This window comes from Camelus dromedarius, chromosome 12 (genome assembly GCF_036321535.1).
Source record: "Camelus dromedarius isolate mCamDro1 chromosome 12, mCamDro1.pat, whole genome shotgun sequence".
NCBI classification, from domain to species: domain Eukaryota; kingdom Metazoa; phylum Chordata; class Mammalia; order Artiodactyla; family Camelidae; genus Camelus; species Camelus dromedarius.
The window spans coordinates 36278913-36298369 of NC_087447.1; the positions used below are offsets into that span (position 1 = coordinate 36278913).

A 19457-nucleotide genomic window follows, 5' to 3' on the forward strand; every position below is an offset into this window, starting at 1 on the left:
CTGGCACCTCTCTTCCTTTGGATTCCTTAGGGACAGCACCGTTGGTAGCGCCTCTCTGGATTTTTCACCGTGTGCTGGCTGTGGTGGGGTTTACCTTTTCAGGAGACCAGGCAGGGAAGGCTAAGGGCGAGTCTACTTGTTGTTTTTGTTGGGAAGACTTGTAAGTTTTTTCATGAGAAGGAAATTTTTCTAACCTATTTTTGCCATCTTCTTTCAGTTCTTACTCTTATGCAAGGAATCTTTATTCTTTATGATAGATCTTCTTCCAGGGAGATGGGTATAGCTCAATGATAGAATACATGCTTTGCATGCACAAGGTCCTGGGTTCAATCCCCAGGACCTCCATTAATTAAAAAAATATATCCTCTAAGAGGAAGAGCTTGTCTAGAATCAGTGGTGTTGGTACAGGGTAGGGGTTGCAAACTCAGCTGTCTCTAGAGGCTTAGCAGATAACAGAGAAGCAGGCTGTGTGTGCTCCCGTTTGTTTCAGGAGTCCTCTGTCCACTCTGTATCTTTTGTTTCCCTAATTCTGGTTGAGACATGGGTACGAAGAAATTTCTTTCCTGTAAGAAATTTAGAAATGCAGGTGTGGTGACAAATAGTGCTAGGTGTACACCCTTGACACGGGGAGGCGGCGGGGAGTGGTGGGGACTGCAGTGAACCCGTTCCACCTCTCATGGGGCCCCAGTATTGCCACAGTTTTTGGTTTTCCAAGATGATGAGCTGGATTTTTATATGAAATTTTCCTGTTTTTAAACTTTGGCTCAATTTAAAAAATCTGTGTGGTTCAAATAAAATGAATTTTGGGGACAGATTGGTTTGCAGGTAATTAATTTGAAACCTCACATTCATGTTGGGGTAGACTGGCATGTGGGGTGGGCTCCTGGGTCCTCTCCCTGTATGGGTTGGTCTGGCCTGGGGCTGGGGGGAGGCCGTCCTAGGGGAGCGGTGTGTGGAGGGGACTGCTTATGTTCATCCTTGCATATGAATATGGAAGAATTCAAGATACTTAGACTAAAAACCAAGTTATAGAACGATGTGTACAGTTTTATTCTATATATGTAAATTTTCTAAAAAGATGGGTATATAAAATTTTAAATGCATAAAAATTTTATATGGCAAAAAAACAAAAACAAAGGCTACACAAGAAACTGGTGAAGGTGTTGCCTCTGAGATTGACACTGAATTCAAGGCAAGAAAGGGACCTTCTGCTTTAGTTTATACCCATCTGCAACACAGAATACAGTCAGCCCTCTGTATCCGTGGATGCAGAACCCGCAGGTAAGGAGGGCCTACTGTCCTGTGCCATTTTATATAAGGGACCCGATCATCTGTGGATTTTGGTATTGGGGGTAGGAGTGTCCTAGAACCAATCCCCCCCCCAGATACAGGGACCTCTGTACTTAAATTCTGGAAGGTAAAGTTAAAATTGTTGGGAAGTATAATTGCAGTATAAAGAGGATAGGCCTTCAGTGCTGAGAGTACCAAGGAAGAAGGCTGAGTGGTCTGGGGTGATCAGGAAGAGAAGGAGCCTTGAAGGCTGGGCAGAAGATGACAGGAGCCAAAGCCCAGGGGTGGGAGAGACAGGGTGACTTGGGGACTGGTGAATGGTTAAATTTGGCAGGAGCTGAGGATCTAGGGAAGAGATGAGAGATAGGAGGCCTTAGCAGTGAGGAGCCACGAGGGCTGTGTACCAGGAGATAAGGGACGAGCCATGCCCCAGCGGATCCACCAACAAGGACGGGGGAGTTTGGAGGCAGGACTACAGGGTGGGAGCCTCTCATGGGGCCTCTTCCGGCTTGCAGGTAGCTTCACTGATCCCTACTAGGGTGTTGCCTGGTGGACGAGGGTCACAGGTATACACCTGCTGAATAAGCTTATGAGGCTTCCTGTTCCTCCACTCCCAGCAGTGTGGGCCCTGGAAGTCGGCCAGCCTCTGCTGGTGCTCGGTGTTCTGTACCTCTGCCACCAGCAGGCCTCCCCAGACGTTCTGGAGGTACTGTGGGGCGACTGGCTAAGTGTAGCCACTGAGAACAAGCCCATACTTTGGAATCAGGCAGATATGGACTTGAATTCTGACGTTGTCGCTTACTGGTTATGTTACCTCGGAGTGGCACATGATCCCTTTGGGTCTCAATATTCTCATTTGCCAAATGGGGATGAAACGATTTACCTCATAGGGCTGTTGAAACCCAGCAGGTTAATACTTAGTAAATAAGTGTGCCTTGCTGTAATTTTACTTCGTGGTACTCACTCTGATCTGCAGTTAACACATATTTATATTATTTATGTTTAATATTATGAAATACCTATTTGTTTGTATCTATTTATGACCGTATCAGTCTATTCTGTTGGATTGTAAGCTCATATTCAGTGGAGATAATTATGTACTAATCATTGTTTTACTCCAAAGCACTCAGTGCAGAACATACAGTAAGGCTAAATAAATGTTGGACGAATGGAGTTTGGAGCTCTTGAACCTACTCCAGTCTTTATAGCAATTGGCTTGTGATTACTTAGGATGTCTGTAGTCAAGGGCATATCTCCTCTGTGGTTAGAACAAGTTTTATCAAATCAAATGCCCTTGTTAAGGTGACATGTCGGGATGGCTCATATCCCTTCATTCTTTCACTCTCTGGCAGATCTATATTTTGTGAAGCTTGATGTTTATATAATTTAGGAGGCCTTCTTTAAAAATATATAAAATTTCAGGAAGCATGTACACACATTGGTGGGCCCTTTTCTAGGACCTTGGAAGGGGCTTGTGAAAGTGAGGGGCCCTAATGCTTGAGCTTCATTAGTTTCACTGTATATCATTTCTGTATTTAAAGGTTTATAGAATGTTCCCTACAGGCAGTGGTAGGAGTTATGAAGGCTATGGAAATTTCTGAAAGGGAAAACATCATGGTAATGGATACAGGTTTTAGTAAAACTGTCATCCCCAAATTAGGCTCAGAACAAAACCTCCTGTGTTTTTTTTTTTTATTCAACAAATATTTATTGAGCACCTACTATGTGCAGGCACTGTGTGGGCATTGGAACATAGCTGTGAAAACAGAAGTCCTTGTCCTGTGGAGCTCATATTTCAGGTGGTCACCTGCATTGTGACTTGTAGACCTACAGAGGTGCAGCGAAGAGCCACAGTGTTGATCTCAGGCTGTGGCAGTTAAGGCACTTTGGTGCCTTGCTATGCCTTTCTGACCCCCTCACCTTCTCCTTTCCAGGCCTGTGCTGGGAGTGAGAGCCACATGGTTAAACTGATGCTGAGAAGGCCTTGGCCATCCCAAGCGGTGATGAAAGAATCATAGATTGTTATGAGTAGGAGTGGGTATGGGCAGCTTATAACTGCTCACCCCCTTCATGGCCCTGACCGTGAGAGAGAGTGATAAAGGAGTCCTCATTTCTCCGTCAAAGCCACAGTGTGGCAGAACAGAACTGCGTGAGGAATTCATCCTGACTCCAGGGCTCACGAGTGGAAGTGTTTCTTATGTCCTGCTACCAGAGGGGCAGACAACCCCATGGTCTCAAAGAAGAACAGAAGAATTGGGGCCTGGAGACACGAAGTGCTTACCTTACTGTTTACCCCCAGCCAGTGCTCCCCTTGGCCACAGCAGGGCGGTGACTCAGAGTTGGAACTGTGTTTTTGCATTGTTGCCAGCTTTTGCATGGTGCGGTGGGGAGGAAGGAGAATGAATGAGTAGGAGCAAGTGGCTGCTGGATTTGTAACACCTTGGGAGGCAGCTGCTCCAGAACCAAAATTGAAAGAGAGCAGGCAGGCTGGGAGCCTCCGCTTCTCCTGGGCCCACGGCCGGGCCCCTCCCTCCCTGTCTGACCTGAACTGGGGTTTTAAGGCCCAAGGCTGGGAAGACACAACCTGGAGCTTGAGGAGAGAGTGTTTCTGCCGCGTTTCCCAGGAAGTACGGGAGAGCAGGTTAGTCCTGTACTGGTTTCATAGGGCTTCAGTTTGCTGCGATGTGTTCTGTGTTCGGGTTCAAGAAAGTCAAGTAATGACTGAGAGAAGGGAGTTTTTGATGGCTTGGTTGGGAGTTCCTGCAGTTAAAGAAAACCCCAAACAATCCAATTTAATTGGGAATAAACAGGACAAAAGTGTCATTAACTGCACCTCCCTAATGTCATTACAAAGGGTATTCTGTTGGCAAGTGAAACTGGGGAGGACGGCTGTTCTGCCTCCTTCCTTTGTGTTTTCAATTACGTGCAGTATTGTTGCATTACAGTCTCTGGCTCCGGCAAGAGTCTGAGACGAACCTCAGCGTCTTAAGATGTTAGAGCTGGAAGATCCCTAAATCATCACCTGGTCTAGCCTTCTCATTTTACACTTGAGGAACCTGACTTATTGAAGAGCATTAAACAGAAGCATAAAACCAGGTGTTCTCTGAGGTCGAAAATGTTTCCCGTGAAGTTGTTAAACTTCCACAGAGTGTGTGTTCCTGGCTCAGCACAGCCTACTGGGGAGGCTGCTTTTTTCTTGGGCTGCACTTTCCGAACCATGGGGCTCAACCCAGTGAGGGACAGAAGTGTGGCTGAAGGAAGGAATGTACTTATTGATCTGAAACCACTTTGCCTGGCAGGCAAGTTCTTTAAATAGAAGTTTAAATAGGGGGCTAAGTGTTGTGCCTTCATTCAAAGGGGAGAAAATCCGTTCTTGAGCCACTGTCCTATGGCAGACTAATAATACTGGGGTTTGCAACATAGAAAAAGACGAAACAGCTCTATTAGAGTGGAGTTTGCGAGCTAGCAAAGAAAAATGTAACAGGCACTGGAGGTTGAGTGTCTGCCCTAGGTCTGTCACATTATCAGTACTCTTTGTAACAATCTTGCAGGGTTGGAATTGTCTCCTCTTTTTACAGAGAAAGAAACCAGCACTTGGAAAGGTCATTAACTCTTTCAAGGTCGTGCACCACCAGCGTACAACAGAGCTGGGATTTGAACTCTAGCCTGTGTAACTCTGAACAGCCTGGGGTTCATGCTTTGAAGGCTTCACGTTGGCCTCTTCAGATGGAAGGTCTAACCCCCTCGTTGGACAGATGAGGAAACCAAGACCCAGAGAGGTTGAGTATTTGCTCAGGGTTGTGAAACTAGTTGATAGTAATAGAGCTGGTACCTCAGCTCCTATCTCATTGCTTCTCTGTCAGCTTCCTTTAAAAAAAAAGTTAGGAGAGGGGAGGCTATCTGGGTTTGATTTCCTCATTCAATCTGGAGTTTGGCTTTAGTCTTTTCATGGTTATTGAAGTCCTGTGGAGCCACAATTAAAACTTCCTATTAACTGAGTAGCAATCCTAAGTACTTGGGGCCCCATGTGGGGACCTGGGAAGAGGACAGGTTTGCAATGTGGGCTACTGGGTCAGAAGAGGTAATTTATGAAGTGAGTTGGCGACTGAGTGGATCTGAAAACACCTAGAGAGCCTAATGAAATATAGAGCTTGTTCAAATCACGCTAGAAGACTTCAGTCTGTTAAATCCAGTGTTTGGAAAGGACAGACCTCCCTCTCTGCAAGATGTGAGAGCTTTCAGTTTACTCAGTTAGTTTTGTGACTCCCTTGAGCCCAGCTTGGTCTGTGCCAGGCTCAGCCCCTTTTGGCACCTTTGGGCAAGGAGAGCAGGAACTAACTACGTCTCCAGCTGGTGGGTCTGAGGTTTGGCCAGATTTCAGTGTCTCTGCCTCATTGGGTGTGTGAGTGAGTCAGCTGTGGGCAGTGTGGGAGTGAGGGAGGTCCTTCCTTGGTCCGCGCGCCATGCTTCCGAGGGCTGGTGGAGTCTCCCATGTAGGATCCTTTATCAGGGCCCCAGGGTCCCTGCCTCCCACTCTCTCCGGGGCACGTGTGATACACTGGGCTGCTGAAATCAGAAAACAAGATGGATTCTGCACAGCCTCGCCCTGAAGGTGACGTGTGTTTATGAGCAGGCTGTTGAGATAAAGGAGTTCAAGTGCCTGCTCCACGGGTATTGCTCTTCTGTGCTGCAGGAGATATGGGAGAAATAAGTGAATGGCTGCTCCCAGCCCTCTGGGAACTTACGATCTTCCTGGAGGTGGGGGTGAGGGGGAGGAGAGCAAACGCATGAAATAGTAGACAGCAATGTGAGAGCGTATAATCAGTCACCAAATTACAGGTTCCACACCAAATGCTCTCCCAGTTCACGAAAGGGAGATACAGGTGATGTTTGTGTTATCCTTCTGTGTGGTTTTAATCACTTGGTAATTTCCTCTCGGGTATTTGCATTCCGTTCTTTGATTCTCTATGCCCACTGGGTTATCTCTCCTTTGTGGGCGTGGCGGGGAGGTGCAGGGGAGGGCTAATTTCTTCAAATTACTCTGTAACACAGTTAGGAGAGAGCCAAGGATGAAGCATTCTTAGCATATTGGTGTCTGGTGCTTCCTTCCTCAGATGGTAAGAGCAGTAACTTCTGATGGCTTCTGGCCCTTTAAGTTCTTGTCTCTTTGTGACCCGAGTATAGACTTCTGTGGGTTAGCCAGCCTGTTTGGAGGCACGGCCTCACTTTAAAGTAGGAGTCTTCTCAGTCATTTCTCATTCACTCATTCAGCAAATAGAACAGAGCCAGATACTGTTACAGGCTGATAGCAGTGAAAAGACAGACCAGGTCCTTATTCTTCTGGAATACACATACTAGTCAGGGAGGCTGATGATCATCAAACACATACATAATTAATAAGAATAACAGTTAGTAATAATTAGGATGATGTGGTTTGAGGTGACTGGGAGCCTACTTCAGTGGGTGGCTGGGAAGGGCTCTGAGATGATAATTCTGCTGAGGTCTGAACGACAAGGAACCGGTTGCGAGAGTACCAGGGAAAGAGCGTCCAGTACAGAGGTTGTTAAGTAGAAAGAAGCTTGATGTTCAAGGAGCACGAAGAAGGTCGGTGTGGCCGGGGCAGGATGGGGAAGGAGGAGAGTGGTACAAGAGGAGGATGGAGCCAGGCAGGGGTTGGATCATCTAGGATCTTGTAAGCCCAGGTAAGGAGCTTGAATTTTACTGTGTGTGTGATGTGGAGCTATTGGAGGGTTTAAAGGAGGAGGGTGACGTGATCTAATGTACATTTTAAAAGATCCGTCAGGCTTTCGGGGAGGAGGGTAGGTGGTACAGAGGCCAGGGTGGAAGTGGGAAGAGCCGTCAGGAGGCTGTTGTGATGACGAAGGGGCTGGCTGTAGAGATGGAAAGAAACAGATGTGTTTTGTAGATGGAGGCAACAGGACTTGCTACTCAGTGATGTGTGGCGGTTAAGGTAAGAGTGGAGGATGACTCCAAGGTCGTTGGATAGTGATGCCGTTCATGGACATAGAGAAACCCAGAGGAGGAGTACTGGGTTTGGTGGGAGTGAAGAGAGGAAACTCATCCTGTTTTTTGCCCTGTTAAAAGTTAGACACCTATTCATCATTGCCGTGGTCGGGACACAGTCAGGTTCAGCAAATGTTACGCTAGGCGTTGCATGATGGACTTTCATGTATGTTCCCTCGTTCTGTCCTCACAGCAGCCTTTTGGAAGGGTATTATTGTTCTTCTCTGTTTGCAGATGGAAAAACTGAGGCTCAGAGACCTGAGACGTCTTGTTCTGGTTGAACCCAGATCTACTCACTCCAGGACTCTGGGCTGACTTGTCGCCTAGGGCGGAAGTTGAAGGAGGCTGGTTAGACTGTGCTGACGGCACTCACTTGGAGAGAGGATGGGGACCATATGTTGGCTTCTCAAGGCCTGATTCCCACACTTCTGGAAGAAGGTCCTGTCAGAATAATGCCTGTGTGCAGCGAGCTGTTAAAAATCTTAACATTTTTCAAAACAGTGCAAGCTCCAAAGACCATTTCAGTAACATCTTCAGCCCCCATAGGAAATGCCACATGAACACCAGTGACACTTTGTACTAAGCAAGCAATTGTGTAAAAGTGTTAGGTAAAATAAAACAGGTTGCTTAAGAAGTGCTGAAGGAATGTGGAGGTGCCATTTTGACTTCTGGCTGCAGCCCAAATGGGAGCTGAAGGCGAGGAGGCAGTTTCTTGTGTTTTTGGAGTTTTGATTATCAATTTGAGGACCTAACTAGGAGCACATTATATGGTTACCCAGAACTCTTGGTTTTCTGGAGACACTGGGATTTAGAACAAAGATAGTAAGTACCTTAACAAGCCTGGAGGCAGTGCTGAATGTGGCTTCGGATCTGCAGGGTGACTCTTAACAATATTCCAGGAGCTGCATCGAGGAGCCAGAAAGTCCAGGGGGTGGCCGTGGCCAAGCATACCAGTGAGGAGAGCCTTGATAGAGTCCCCCCGTGGGCTCTGAGGTCGGATACTTTCCTTACACTTTAAACTGTTTCTTCTCTCTATAGCATAGGCCAGATAAGAGCTAGTGCTGACAGAGCAGATCTGCCCGCTCTCAGCATACCAATACCACCCCTGTCAGAAAAGCAGATTTATCAGGCTGCTCCCACCTCCACTCCTGAGCACCATTCATGTAACTCCGGAACTACTTGCCACGCTGAAAAAAATGGCCATGCTGAGTAAATTGGAACCTTTATGTTTAACCAGCCAGAGTCACTGCTCACATTATAGTCAAAATTTGTATAAATTGAAGATTAATCTTGCAAAAATGTTGCAAGAAACTGTAGGACCCGTTTACATTTTGACTGGCCATGTCTGTGGTTGTAGGTGGGCTCTTCCTTCTGCTGAGCTCAAATCAATCTCCAGTTCTCCCTGGACCTCACTCTGTCCTCTTATCAAGTCCCTTGTGTTGGCTGTCGGACTTCTTCGGGGCCTAATCCAAGTCCTTCTAGCCTGTGAAGACGTGCTTGTTTACGTGGCCCGCCTTTACAGGGGTTGTCCTTCCCTGCTGACTTCCACCTGTAATCCCTGGTCCTCTGCAGGCGAGACTGACTACCATTCCACCTGGATGGGTGCTCCTGGGAGGAAGAGCGGGATCCGAGAATAAAGGCTAGGTTGTGTTCTACCTCATTTGCCAAGTACTTTCTCAGGAGCCTGAAGAGCAACAGAAGCCTTTGTATGGAGAAGAGAGAGTTTCTGTGCTCCATTGAAACCAGCCGCCTGGCTCCCCGCCGGGCCATCTCCATCACTGCCGGAGAGCAAGGTGGCAATTCAGGTTTAAGAACAGGTATTTCAGGGGATTTGTCTGTGCCTGCTAACAGCGTCTTGAGGCAGGGTGATAGGACATGAGATTCTTCATGGATTTTAGAAAATCAAAAATCAGGATATGGAGCAGGCTGGGGGCTTTAGGGCTGAGGGGTCAGGGACAGCAGGTGAAGTCAGGGGACTTTGGTATCTCCAAATGGGTGTGGGGCTTCAGTGTTCAGTAGGCAACCTCCACGTGGTGAGGGTGAGTCTGGAGTAGTAGAAGGATCAGAAGGACGGTGGTTGTAGGGACACTGAAGCTGACTGATGTGGGCATGTCATTTACCCTTTCTGGGCACTTCCTCACCTGTGGCTTGATGTGACTGACTACAGCCTGCCCTGCTGGGTATTCAGGAAGATTAGATGAAATAGCTCAAGGACCTCAGTCTTCTTTGCTCAAAAAGTGCTGAACCAGAAGCTCTGCAGTTAGCAAGCTAGGCGAGTTTGATCGGAGGCCATCAAATTTTAAGATCTCAGTATTCAAGAGGCATTACTCTGATTCCTCTCTTTTCTCAATGTATTGAGTCCTTTTTTTTTTTTAATTTAACGATCCAATAACATCCCATACTCCAGATCTTCAGTTTCCTTTTGTGTAACATGGGAATAAAAATAGCTGCCCTGCCTACCTCTGTGGGTACTTGGGAGGGTCAAATATGATGATGAACGTGACCACACTTCAAACTTCGTGTAAGTGCAAGAAACGGTGGTGATGATGCTGTGGTTGATAACTATTTTTGGCAAAAAGGGCAACAACCATATAAGGCAAGAAATGTTGGGAAGCTGCCTTTAGATCTGATCAAATGACAGCTATATTTTTGTCCACTTTAAAAAACTATTTTTCTTCTAATGTTAGAATGTATAATTCATGCCTACACCTTCCAGCTCAGGATTCATTTACTCAAGACTCTGGGCTTATTTACACTGGTACAAGCTGGGTGTAGGGAGCCCAGGAGTTGCTGTTACTGTTGTACAGTGTATATGAAGCCGTTGTTGGATGCTGGGTGCTGCTCCAGGCACATGAAAGATTTGCTCTTTGCCCGCATCTACCAGGGATCCAAGTTGACCTCGTGATAGGACCAAAGACTGCGTGGGGGCTCCTAAGTGCCATATAGATTCAGTCATTCAGAAATTTGACCCTGGGCATAAGGGGAAGGAAGGAGAGGGAGGAGCAGTAGACGCTGCTGTTTTTCTGATGCTTTGTCTTTAGTGATTTGTGATCATGGCCAGGAAGTTGTCAGCCCCACAGAATCCTAAGGGAAGAGGACAGCAGGTTATCATGCAAAGAACATCAAATTTAGAAGTGAAAGACCTGGATTTATGTCTCAGTCTTATCACTTATTGACGAAGTTTTCTTGAGAAAGTCACTTAACCTCTCTGAGCCATTTCTTCATTCATAAAACAGGGGTGGACAGTGTTAACCGCTCAGCTGTGTAAGAAAAGACTTTGTAAAGGTAATTAGTGGATAGGATTTATCGTTACTCCCGTCATGAGCAGAGTGTTTTTCTTCGCCGGGTGGAAATGAGACAGGCTTAGGTTAGAGTTTGTGTTTTCAAATTCCCTGGTGAATGAAGATGTCTCTAATAGAAGCTGGGTGTAAATAAAGCCTAACCCACGAACACAGTGCAGGGATTTCTGAAATAGGTGTTGAGGGGGCCTGCTTCTCATCCTTAGCTAAATGCTCACACCTTAACTCTGCTTTTTTGGGAAGAGCAGCCTGCTGCCTGCCTGATGAGGTCATACGATTCCAAGGGCTGGCAGTGGCTGGGAGGGGTGAGAGGGTGCGGGGGTGTTGGGGGGGGTGCACAGTCACAGGGCCAGGGAGCAGCCTGGCCCCAGGGCTTATAGGATTCAGGCTGCTCAGCCCTCAGTGCCAGCTTACCCCAGATACCAGGACACAGGATGCGCTGACCAGGCCCCAGGGCAGAGTAAGGGAAGCTTTGTAGGCCTTGAGTTTTTTTTCTCTTTTAACCTTTATACTATGCTCATTTAAACCTACGATTCTCCGTGGTGAGTCAGGGCTCAGTTTGGAGATGGGATTGATATCTTTACACCGTCAAACTGAGATGATATATTGACTCTGACAGTAAAAGCATTTTAACTGTCTGTATTAGGAGCCTTAAAAAATGACCATGCCCTTTGATTAATTTCACTTCTGGGACTTTAACCCAAGGAAATCATTTGAATTGCAGAAAAAGCTTATATATGCAAAGATGTGTTGATTATAACAGTGGAGGTGGGGTAGGGGGAGCACCTAAACTGCCCAGCATTAGAAGAATGTAAACCTTTCTAAAATATAAGCACCACGGGGTGAGGCTCTTTTGTTTACTGTGTATCTCCAGCATCTAAAGCAGTACCTGGCACACGGGTGGCCAGTAAACATTTTCTGAACAGTTGTATGAAAGCAATTTTACAGTATATGATAAGATTGTTACTCACTTGTTTCAAATGAAGTCTGAATGACATGTGACATTTTCTAAGTTAATAGGATGTGAAAAAAGCAGGATACAGATTTCTAAGTATAGTAAAATCACTTTTTTTTTTAATATATAGAAGGATAAAAAAGCTAGGAAGATACCCAGATACATCTCTAGGTGGTGAGATCATGGGTGACTTTTTTTCTGTCTACATTTTCTAAAATTTTTTAAATGACTATGATTTTTGTGATTGAGAAAAACATTAAAATAAATCATATTTTTTAAAAAATGAGAAGGTTAGATTAGTTTATTCATGGAGCCTTTAGAGCCAGCTCCTCCTTCCTTTCAAAGAACCAGGCAGCTTTTATGAATACACAAAACACCTACGCACTTTGGTTGTGTCTGTCAACTTAGCGTGGAAGCCGATCCCTCCTCACTTCAAAAGGGTGATAGAAACTTCACAGTGTTGAAATTGTACAGGTCATGTTGCAGAGACATGCCCATACATTTATATCCCATCATCGAAGCGAAGACATTTTGTAGTAGGAAGAAGAATTTTAAGAAGATAGATTTTTCTGGGTGGGTGGTTAATTCTTAGAATTCTTTCCCTGGTTCATGGGTTTTGGAAGCTGTTGAAAGTGCCGTCTGCTTTCCTTCATTCTTGTTTTCAGCTCGTGCCATCTTAAAGTAACTTTTCGCTGAGTGATTCAGTTTGTTGGAGTAAATGCTTCATGGACTGTCTCTCTAAGATGCAGTGTTCTCTTGGAGCCAAGGCTTGCCCAGAATTCAAATTTCCATGTCTTAGATGGGCTTTGGCACCTGAGCTGGAAGTGTTTGGTGTTTAAATGCGTTGGGTTCTGACAGATAAAGTGCCTCTTGGAGGAAAGGCCTGTGGTCTCACCCTGGGAGGAATCTGATGGTCAGGGGTCCTCAGACCTTGCTGACCTGTTGTTGTGTCTATGAGCCTTTCCTTTCACGTGACTGCTCATTCATTATCTCTCTCTCTCTCTTTTTAGCCATAACCAGCAGACCACAGCGTTCAGGCATCCTGTGAGTGGGCAGTTTTCTCCAGAAAATAGTGAATTTATTCTTCAAGAAGAGTAAGTACATTTGTATATTCTCCTTTTCCAGGCAGAGCTTGGGAGCTTAAAGGCATTTGTTCAAAACGAAGCTTGTTGGACTGTTTTCTCTCTCATACATAGAGGGTTGGAGTAGGTTGTTTGATTTGAGGTGAAACTTGAGAATTTTGTTTTCCAGTGTCCAGACTTCCCTCAGCGGGTAGATACGGGATGTGAAAGGGGAAGATGATATGGGGATGCGCTGTGTTGGGTGTTGTCGGAGCCTCTTCAGAGCCCTCTCTTCCCTGCAACCCTTTCCCCTCAAGCACCACCTAACACACTAGCTGTGCTCTGGGAGGACCCACTCATCTATTGTGAAAGTACCTTGAATACAACCTCAGATTGAGTTGAGCCCGCCTCCCAAGGAAGCCTCAAATAGGAGTGCAAAGCCAGGGCTTAGAAGAGAGGAGGGCTGGTGGCACCCATTGTCCCGGAAAGTTTTGAGTCCTTTCTGCTTTTCCTAACGCGGGAACCTTCTTGCCCCTCAGTCCCATTTCAGGAGGGCCTCCGGGTGCTCAGAGGCAGGTTCTGCCACCCAAGGCTTGTCTACTTAAAAATGCATGTACAGCCCACACAGGACATGCTCTCCCCACCATGAAGGCAGAGCAACGTGGGCAAGTATCTGTGTTCCCTTCTGATCATTTGAGACAGTTCTGTCGAAGAAAACAATTCTGTTTCAGAAACTAATAGAGGCATTGGCTCTAATTTTTTTTTCTTTTCTTCCAAGTCATTTTTTTGTGTTCAGTCACTTAGACATGTTCAAATACAATCTTAAATTATCAGTATTTATAGTTTGACAGCATTTCCCTCTCTCAATACTTACAGTTTTAAACTAACATGGAAAATTTCAAACATATACAAAAGTAGAGCAATACGGTAATAAATCCAATGTATTCATCACCCATCTTCAACAGTTTTCAAAGCATGGCTGATTTTATTTTATCTATACCCTCCCCTTCCCCCTTGGGATTGTTTTGAAGCAAATTCCAAACATATCATTTCATTTCAGTAGTATTTTCAGCTTAGAGTCATTATCCTACAGAACGTTTAAAAACTAAAAATCTGTAATTATGGTCGTACTGGCATTCCTTGCGTGTTTACTCTGTGCTGGGGATTTTATGTGCATATCTCATTTAATACAATAATCCTGAGAAGTAGACAATCATCACCATTTTAGAGACAAAGATGCTGAGACTCAAAGAAGTCACATCACTTGCCCAAAGTTGCCTGGCTACAAGTAGAAACCAGGATATCATCCAAGCTTGATTTCTTTAGTCCAGTCTAACCCTTGCCCTAGTCAGAAGCTGTTTGCTCAGTTATTTTAATGCTGGTGGCCCACGGGACATGACAGCCAGACTGTGGGTTTCGAGGTGATGGGGTGTGCCTGACTCTGAAAGCATTAATACTATTAGAGAGTGGGTGGAAGGTAAAGATTGTCTTGTCTCCTCATCCAATAGGAACTGCTATGTAAAGACAAAGCCAGAATGTGGATTCTCCGAATTCCAGCTTGGAGTGAGTTTGTTTATAGACTCCTGAAGGTCAGAAGCTCTTGGGAGGTCATTGAATTCAGCCCCCTTTCTTAGGCATCCTGGAGACATGGGCGCCTGACATTATTAAAGGTCTGGATGCAGAATCTTTCAGAATACTTAGCTTGAGAAGTTGCCAACTTTAATAATAATAAGAGCTTCTGGAGAAATGCAGACTTTCCATCACTAAACACCTCTGTCACACACACCTTCCTTTCCTCATTGTTAGCAAAAGATCCTGACCACTTCTGAGAAGGTAGCCTCTTTATTCTCCCAAAATATCTGTCTCTAATCTCACTTCCATCCAGTTTCCAAGGAAAAGTTATTCCTTCTTTTCAAGGGTCACTTTTTCCCTTGAGGTGCCATTTCTTCGATGTCATAAGAGGTGCTTGCTTGTCTCAGATGATGGGTGCAGCTATATGGCCAGACATTCCTTGAAGGAGATAGAATGTGCTTTAGGCATTGAGAGGAAGGGAGGATTCCTGTGAACTGATGTGGTGACTCCTGTGCTTATTTGTTAAACCCTTAGTAGGTGCTTCCGTGTGTCAGAGGCTGTGCCGGCCGCTGCAGTTAAAGCAGCAAGCAAAACAAATGTAGTCCTGCCTGTGAAGAGCTTGCGGTTGAGTAGGGAAGATAGATAATTAAGCAGGCGATCACAAAGGAGACAAATGTTGAGGGTAGAGGGAGCATGGGGCTTAGTGGGAGCTAATAAAAGAGGGTTCTAACCTGGCTTAGGGATCGTAGAAGACCTCTCCATCCTGGGAAGGATCTTGTTTAAATTGAAATCTGTTCAGTCAAGGTGAACAACATGTTCAAAAACCTAGAGGGGATGGGGGGAGGGTATAGCTCAGTAGCAGAGTGCATGCTTAGCATGCACAAGGTCCTGGGTTCAATTCTCAGTACCTCCATTAAAGTAAATAAATAAATCTAATTACCTCCCCTCAAACAAACAAAAAACCCCAACAGACAGACAACCCCCCCAATTGTAAAAAACAAAAACCTAGAGGGGAGAGCAGGGAGGATCTAAACCAGTTGAGTTAGGCTGAAAAACGAAGAGCACCAGGTGGTTCTGGAGATGCTTGGGAGGTAAAGTTGGCAGGACTTGGTGATTGATTGGCTGTGTTGGGGACAAGAGAGAGAAGACTTCTTTGAAGTGTCTGGCCCTAAGTTAGAGGAAGGGGGAGCATTAGATAAGTGAAGATAAGGGTGCACGTGTGTGAGGTTCATTCACAGCCTAAGGAAGTGTGACCTGCCTTGGCAAGGAGACTGACCTGTAGCGGAGGTTTGCGAAGGAGAAGGTGGAGGTAAGGTTGGAGAGAGAGTTTGCAACCGGTTATCCAAATTGCTTCCTCCAGAAGTACACCTGGCTTTCTGTCCAGGTAAATCCTGAGAGAGCTCTGGAAGGTAGGTGAGACATAATTTCCCCTCCAGAAACCTTTTTTTTTTCCAGGTGTGACAATGAATATGATTCCTATTTTGTTCCCTTAGACGAGCTTCATTTTGTTGTGTAGTATGTTAAGTGGTGAGAAGAAAAGGCTGCAATGATCATTTGTGTCCTTTACATCAGCTCTCAGATTAATTTATTGGGTAGAAAAAGGAGAGCTGGCTCTTTTTCCTTCTCCAAAGAGCGTTGGTTAAAGTCACACAGACTTCTCTTGCCAGAACATCCACCCTGGTTTCTTGGAGTGATTCCTTCTGGAGCAGTGGTTCTCCACATATGGTCTCTGAACCAGCATCTCCTGGCAAATTCTCGAGCCCCACCCCAGACCTACTGAATCAGAGGCTCTGAAAGTAGGACCCAGGAAAGTATGTTTTAACAAGCCTTCGGGGGATTCTAATTCTGATGAAAGCCCGAGAACCCTAGCTTAGACAACCTGCTGTTCCCATCCCTCCTAAATTACTCCCAGATTCTTCTGTTCATTTTGAAGTCTCCAGATAACCCGTCGTTCTCTGGGTTTCAATGATAATCTTAGGTGGATTTTAGTCAAATAATCTCAGTTTCCTTCTCCTGTGAGAGTTTAAAAAAGTCTCCATGGTGATTTTCTTTAGAGCATTACTGATGTGAACAGGGAACACCTCCCTCACTGCTGGCAGGGGGGCTCGCCTGGGCTGCTTGGTGTACCAGGTGCGTGCCCACCAGAAGATGGTTTCCTGTCTTACAGACTAGAAGCATGGGGAAGAGAAATAATGTGAAAGCTGTGATCTGGTGGATGCAGAGGACATGAATGCTGAGTATTCTAGTTCTGTGTCAGCAATATAGAATCAGTCAGGATAGTGTCTGCTGTGGTAACAACAATGACAGACAAAATCTCAATGGCTTAAAACAATTAAGATTTCTTTCTCACTTTTAATCCATATTTGTCACAAGTCACCTGAGGGGTTCGGCTCTGTCACCTTTACTGAGGGACGCTCCGTCTCTGTGCTTCCCTGATTTCCAAAGGCAAGAAAAAGGAAACTTGATGAGTTCTGCACTGGTGCTTTCACTCACATTTAACTGGCTAAGGCAAGGGGTGACATGACCACCCCTAACTCCAAGGGGACAGGGGAGTGCTTTTCTACCGGGCACCTGGGAAGAGAATCAGAAACATTTGCTGGGCAGCACTAATGACCACACCTAGTAACCCACAGTGCAGAATTTTTTTTAAAGGAAGCAGGACCTTTGAGTCTGTCACTGATGACTTTCTTTGCTGCATTAACTAGAGTGTTTGCTTTCTCATTTCACCTTTTCTTTTATGCTAACTGGTTCTTTGTCAGAACCCCCAAGGTGAGGAGGTGTCAGTCAATAGGTCCTGCAGCCTTGACCCCCAGGGGATACCCCTGCACACCCAAGCCAACAGGCATGTGGAAATCCCTCTTGGAAGACCTAATGTAAGCTCATGGTGCATTAATAAAAATACAATGCATAGAGGAAAGGGGGAGGATAGCTGGTATACTATGCTGTTTGTGGACTACTTCATTAATTCAGTCCAAGTCTGTGGAGTCCAGGAACGTGCCAAGCCCCAAACATTATGATCTGGGTACTAAATTTCAAAAGGAATGTTGAACAATTGAGATTCCTCTGTGGAGGGGGACCATTATGGTGAGAGGTCTGGAAACCCTGTCCTATGACTGATCATGTTTAGTCTGAGGAGAGAAGGTGAAGGAGGATATGCTGTAAGTCTTCAAGAAGGTGGAAGTGGCTGCCAAAGGCAGTTATCAGATCAATGAATCAAAGTTATAGGCAGGCAAATTTCATCTCAGTCCATAATCTTCCAGGAGAGCAATCTTCTAGCAACTGTTGTTTCAGGATCTAGAATTTCACCTTCAACATTAAATGAAGTAATCTACTTCCTAGAATAAGAGTTGGCTTTTTCTATTAATAATAATACTAGTTTCATAGTTAGCACGTAGAGCCCTTATGGTTTATTATCAGGTACTTTTCTAAGTGCTTTCCATATGTTAATTTCCACAACAGTCCTATGAAGAAGATACCATTATTATTATGGCTACTGAGGCACATAGAAGTTAAGATGTCTTGCCAGAAGTCACACAGCTAATAAGTGAGAGAGTTAGGATTTGAATCTACGTGGTCTGGCCCCAGATGCAATGCCTCTCATTTCGGTGGTCTTCAAGGGACATTCCCCTTCCTTGGCTGTACTTGGGCATTAATGTGCTGACTAAGTAGGCTACTGTTACTTAGAGATTTTAATTGTAATTGTATTTGCAGTAATGAAATTTGATCTAATAACTTCATGCTTGCTTGAAAGGCACCAAGTTTCCTCGGTAATCTTTTCTCCAGAAAATGTTCTCAAGCCTTTTAACAGAGCCTCAGTTACAGTGATTAAATCATGCAGTCTCTTCTTCTGAAGGCTTCTTTGCTGATTCTTAGTGATTTTCCTGAAGTGGAAGCTTGTGGCTTAGAGGGCCACACACAGGGGCCCTCCTAAAGGTGTAAGCCGGGGTGCAGGGAACTCCCGGGCTGTGGTTTCGGTGGTTGGTTCTCTGCACAGGAGCATTTTCTCCTCAGTGCTGGGATGCCCAGGAAGCTGCTGACGGATGCCTCTACAGCTCCTGGGGAAGAGGAGAGAAGCATTCTGGAGCTGTGACGCTGGCGGCTGACTGGCAGCAGGCTGTGTGCACTGATCCCAAGGCTCTGTCAAGCATTTGATGTTGAGGTGGGACCTCATTGAGAGAGTATGTGCTCTGGAAGTTCAGAAGCTGCTTTTGTGCTCAGAAGCCAGCAGCAAGGCCCCCAAGATAGCCTTGGAGTTTCCTAACTGGGGAGGGGACCCTTGCCTGGCCTGCCTTTCTGGGCATCCTAGTGAGTTTAGCTTGTTCCTTCCATTGGGGTCTGAGCAGCCGTCCATTTGCTCATTGGACTGTTTAGAAAAGAACCACAGTTGGAATTGCCTGGAAGGTCATGAGTGGTGTTTGGAGGATAGGACTTTAAAAGATACTGTCTTGCTGAAGGTAAGAATTACCTTCCTGACCGTTGACCTCTTTGGGGTTCATTTTGCAGGATGCAGAGCCAGACTCTCCAAGACATACGCGGATTATGGGCCCAGGGGTGGGGTATCTCCTGCTGCTAGAGATGGCTGTCTCCTTTTCCTCCTGCAGTTACAAGGTGGTGAAAGCTCGCAGTGAGAGATGAAGGGCACAGGGTGGCGGAGGGGGTGCACTACAACTCGGAGCTCAGGGGAGGAGTGTGTCCTGTTGCTCATCTACTAAGCCCTGGGCTGTGAGGCTGCTGTGTTACTGTCTGCAGCTGATAGAGCCAGCACCTTGTCTTTCCAGACTGGCAGTCTTGGGCTAGCTTTGCCTGTTGCATTTGGTTGCCATAGCAGCAGAAAAAAATGAGGAAAAATAGGAACACCTGGCAAGCAGATGCAGAAACTTGACTGTTCAGTTTTCCTTCCCGGTCAAGGAGACGGCGTTTGTGACAGTCACAGGTAGGAGAAGAGATGGTGACAGTGTCCTTAGTGCATTCAGGTGCCTGGGTGTTGGCTTGGCTTTTGGTGCTGATGTTTCGAAGGGCATTGGCACCGGGAATACCTTCGTTGCCACACAGCAACCGTGTCTCCGGCTGTCTGTGCCAGGTGAAGATGCTGTAGTGGTGGCTTTGCTGTGTGTGGAAGGGAAGCTGCTGCTTGCAAACAGTCATTTTGTCTCTTCTGTGACTTCCCTTCTTGTCCTCTTCTTTTACCTTCCCCCTGTCTTGGAAGTGTCCAGATCTCCCTTAGAAAAAGCTCTTTTCTAATGAGTAAAGTGGCTG

General features: G+C 45.8%; 1 protein-coding gene across 7 annotated transcripts in view; it reads left to right on the plus strand.

Annotated features, from left to right (window-relative positions):
• The window catches only part of PLEKHA7 (pleckstrin homology domain containing A7), a 207935-nt gene that overhangs the window by 116075 nt on the left and 72403 nt on the right, over positions 1–19457 (plus strand). For all 7 annotated transcript variants that reach the window (XM_064492545.1, XM_064492540.1, XM_064492542.1 and 4 more), the window contains one exon: positions 12579–12662. In XM_064492545.1, coding sequence (XP_064348615.1) covers positions 12579–12662 — 84 coding nt within the window. The remainder of the gene's footprint in view (positions 1–12578; positions 12663–19457) is intronic.